The following is a 3880-nucleotide window of genomic DNA, read 5'->3' as shown; positions in this document are numbered from 1 at the left end:
GGGGATCGAAATACGGGCGAAAAACAGGGGAAGCGAGCCTCGAGGGAAAAGTTATCCCAGCCCTGCTTGTGATCTATTTGTAGGTTATTAAAGATTACGTTTCCTAGTACAAAACATAAATATAAAAATTTAAGCATGAATGATTTTGCAAGGGCTCAACTTATGAAATATGGCTGGTCGGAAGGTATGAGTAAAAAATATAATGGCATTACACGTTTTGAGAATCCTAAATAATGTGCGTTTCACGCGTTCGGAGTTGTTTCCATGTTCTACTTTACTGTATTTTTAACACTAAACCTATTACTATCAGTCAAATTTACCATCTCCAAACTTTTGTATAACTAACTACCGTTCATTTTTAATTCTTTCTTCAAGTTTATGATTGAAATTATATNCAATAACAAACTGATTATTATCCATGCTTAATAAAGACAATAACTTTATTTAAGTGTCCAGTCATTTTGATTGGTCATGATGGGAACAGATATACAAAAGATGCCAGTTAGATTAATGTTAATTAATGGATTCAAATGACAAATGAACATATATAAAAGTAACTCTGTATGAACTGTAGATTTTAATTTTTATTTATGTAGGTAAAGGTCTAGGTAAACATGAGAGCGGCATTGCACAAGCATTAAAACCAAAGTTAAAATTCGATACTACTGGTGTTGGACACAAGAATGATGATTACAATAATTGGTGGGAAAGTGCATTTAACAAAGCAGCTAATAATATCACAGTCAAGTCTCAAACGAATGGAGTTTTTATATCAGTATCGAAGGGAGATAAAACTGAAAATGTTCCTGAAAATAAATTTGAAGAAACAAAGTCGAAATCTTCAATACATTATGGAAATTTCCTTAAATCATCTGTACTTCTCAATGGCAGCTTAGTGGAAGATCATACTAGTAGACATAAAACAGAAGATAAAGAAGATGTTATTTATACCCCTTTGACAGATGAAGAGTTATTCAAAATATGTGGTGGTAGAACAGCTCATAAAGGTGCTAGGCATGGATTAACACTGAACGGAAAATTAAAAAGGATAGCAAAACAAGAAGAAGCATTGTTAAATACAAACCTATCTTTCAATGTGTTAGAAAAAATAGAAAACAATAATAATAACAATAACATATCTGATGATGAGCATGAAAAAATCACTAATGAACGTGCAGTCTTACCTATAGCTTCTATTGAGGAAATAGCAGAGAGGAAAGTATCGAAAACTACAAAAAGAAAAACAAGAAGAAGTATAAACGATTTAAGCCATAAATTAAATATTCTATGTAATCTAATTGACAGCGATGAAAAGAGTATGAATGAAATAGTAGATGAGGAATCAAAAGGAAAGAATAACGATAGAAGGAAGAAGAAGAAGAAGAGAAAGATTTCTGATAGTGGTGTTAAGATAGAGAAGGACGTATTATTTCCTACGAATCATAAACTAGAGAAAGAAATAAGTAAAAAGGATAGTAAGGAATATCCAAACAGTCAAGATAATACAGAGTACACAAAAACATCGAAGAAGAGGAAGGAACTAAAAGTCAAGAAAAGACAAAATGAATTCAATGAATATCCAGCAAAGAAATTTAAAAAATTGGATAAGAACCATGTAGATTCACTTCCAGTTGAAAACATCGATCTTCTACAATGTAAATTACAAAGAGAGCATATTTTCACAGAGCCTGTAGGATCCCATGAGATCAAGGATTGCCTAACAGAATCACCGTATGCTTATACTGAACAAAAAGCAGATCAATTGAACAAAAAACTGAGAAAGAAGAAACGTGCAAAACGGCTTAGAAAAGAAAGAATTAAGTTAGAAAAAATTACAGAATGTTTAAAAGCCGTTAATTTTAATATTCCAGAACCTAGTATAGAACAGTGTAATAAAAAGAAGCTGAAAGAAGTGTCTGAAAAATTAATTGATACTAGTACTACAATAGATAGAACTGAATGTCTAAAAAAGCGGAGGAAAGATAAAAATAAATCAAAATAATTAAAAAATATGATGTTTATAAAAAGAATTGTATATACGTATTTAATATATCAATTGTTTATGTATATTTACACATGCATTCATGTACCATATATAATGATTTCTAAATATATTATTATTTTTTTATAAATAATATGGTGTAATCTGAAACTTCCTTTTATAGAAAGGGACTGAAGAACATTTCCGTCATAGTTTTGACGGTATCTTTTCCGTCTTGTTACTCGCGATTTATTATTAATGGACACAACTTTTTACAATTTGTAATGAATGTAGATACCTGCTTATGGATTTGTACAGATTTTAATCTATGAGTAAATTTTCGTTACATTTATTAATACTGCATATACTTGTGTACAGGCGATCTAATATTTCTAATGAAATTTTAATAATATTTCCAATGAAATTTTTTTATTACAAATAAAATACGTGTTTAAGTTAAAAAAATATTTTCGTTTTTTTATTTAAGAACAATTAACAAATATATGCACAAGTATATACGATGAACATATAGTTATATGTAGCACCAAATTTCACAGTATGCTAAAAACACTCTAAAGATCAACTTGTCGAGCAATATATTTGTATAAAATAACACAAGTTTTCTAAGGCCATTAGAACCTGTCGAGTTTTCAAATATAGTAATGTTAGTTTTGCGGTAAATAAAAAATAGTGGAAGGGCCGCATCAATTTCTAGAACCATTATTACTTACGCAGTAAACATACTAGTTTACGATATTTTCATAATAATATATCCTTCTACATTTTATATCAATACAAAATTTAAAAAATATAATTATAAACATAATGAATAACTTTACAAATTGTTACTGAAATGAAAATGTATTGCAATTATATTTTACATTCACTCTGTGTATTATTCATGAATAAATAGAGAAGAACTATTGTTTTAAAAAATAATTTTTAAGATAGTAATTTGGTAGGTGACAGTAAATGGGTCTTTTAACTTAGTACAAAGATAAATAAGGCCGGACAGAAACTATTAGAAGACCACAGGTTCAAAATCTCTGGAGTATTATTCAAATTCATATTAATTTATATTTTAAATAATAACCGATTTAAACACTAATCTATATATATTTCATAATAGAATTGACGAGGAATGTATGTACATATCGTATAAAATGTTTCGTCGTTATCATAGTTATCACTAGTATTAATAGATTCGTTACAAAGAATTTAAAAAAAATGCTTATGCTGCTTTAGCATATAGTAAGCTAAATTCAATTCTTATATATATATCATCGATGCTGAAGTATGTAGTTACGACGTCAATCATATGGTACACATTTTCCATGAGATGAAAAGGATGGATGAATTCTTAATAGCCTGAACTAATTTTATTGTATTACACTTTTTTATATAGGTATTGTCGATAATTACAATGCAATAGGCAATAAATATGTAAGAAATATTAATTAATTTAAAAATTATACAGAGTATGTCAATAAGTTTGTCCACATTGAATATTAGTGAATCCGAATATTATCAAGAAAAATGTCTTAAACAAAAATAACTGGATTTAAATAGGGACAGTTAACATATTGATCTTGCCAAGGCCTTAAGTCAGAGTCGTTAAGATTTATACTAATACTAATTAATTTTGTTTTTAATTAGAAACTTCATCATTTATGCCGGATTTCGATTATAATAAGTACTTTTTGTTCCTATGGATTTGACATATTTTCTTTCAAATATCTGACTTGGAGTAAAGTAAATTTGCAAATAACGATTATATTTTTCTAAATCTCAGTGGACAATTGAAGTAGTCTTTAATTAAACATTTTAATCTGCAATTTATCATCATTTATCTACAGTCCTGGTATGAAAAATAAACTTTTTTTAACGAATCAACTATGT

At 28.2% G+C, this 3880-nt stretch overlaps 1 protein-coding gene across 1 annotated transcript; it reads left to right on the top strand.

The window, feature by feature from the left end:
• Positions 1–56: 56 nt before the first annotated feature.
• LOC108624583 (G patch domain-containing protein 4) lies at positions 57–2135 on the top strand. The gene is made up of 2 exons (XM_018023981.2): positions 57–184; positions 597–2135. The coding sequence occupies exons 1-2, from the start codon at positions 136–138 to the stop codon at positions 2000–2002; spliced, it is 1455 nt and encodes a 484-aa protein (XP_017879470.1). The 5' UTR covers positions 57–135; the 3' UTR covers positions 2003–2135.
• The last annotated feature ends 1745 nt before the right edge of the window (positions 2136–3880 follow it).

Source organism: Ceratina calcarata, unplaced genomic scaffold (assembly GCF_001652005.2).
Source record: "Ceratina calcarata isolate Rehan_Ccalc_2016 unplaced genomic scaffold, ASM165200v1 scaffold319.2, whole genome shotgun sequence".
In the NCBI taxonomy this organism is placed as follows: domain Eukaryota; kingdom Metazoa; phylum Arthropoda; class Insecta; order Hymenoptera; family Apidae; genus Ceratina; species Ceratina calcarata.
Note: the sequence above shows the minus strand (reverse complement) of the source record. Positions and strands in the feature narration are given on the sequence as shown.

Coding starts and splice junctions, on each gene's coding strand:
- LOC108624583 (XM_018023981.2), top strand. CDS start 136: ATGAATGATTTTGCAAGGGCTCAACTTATGAAATATGGCTGGTCGGAA. Junction 185..596: donor GAAATATGGCTGGTCGGAAG/GTATGAGTAAAA, acceptor TTATTTATGTAG/GTAAAGGTCTAGGTAAACAT.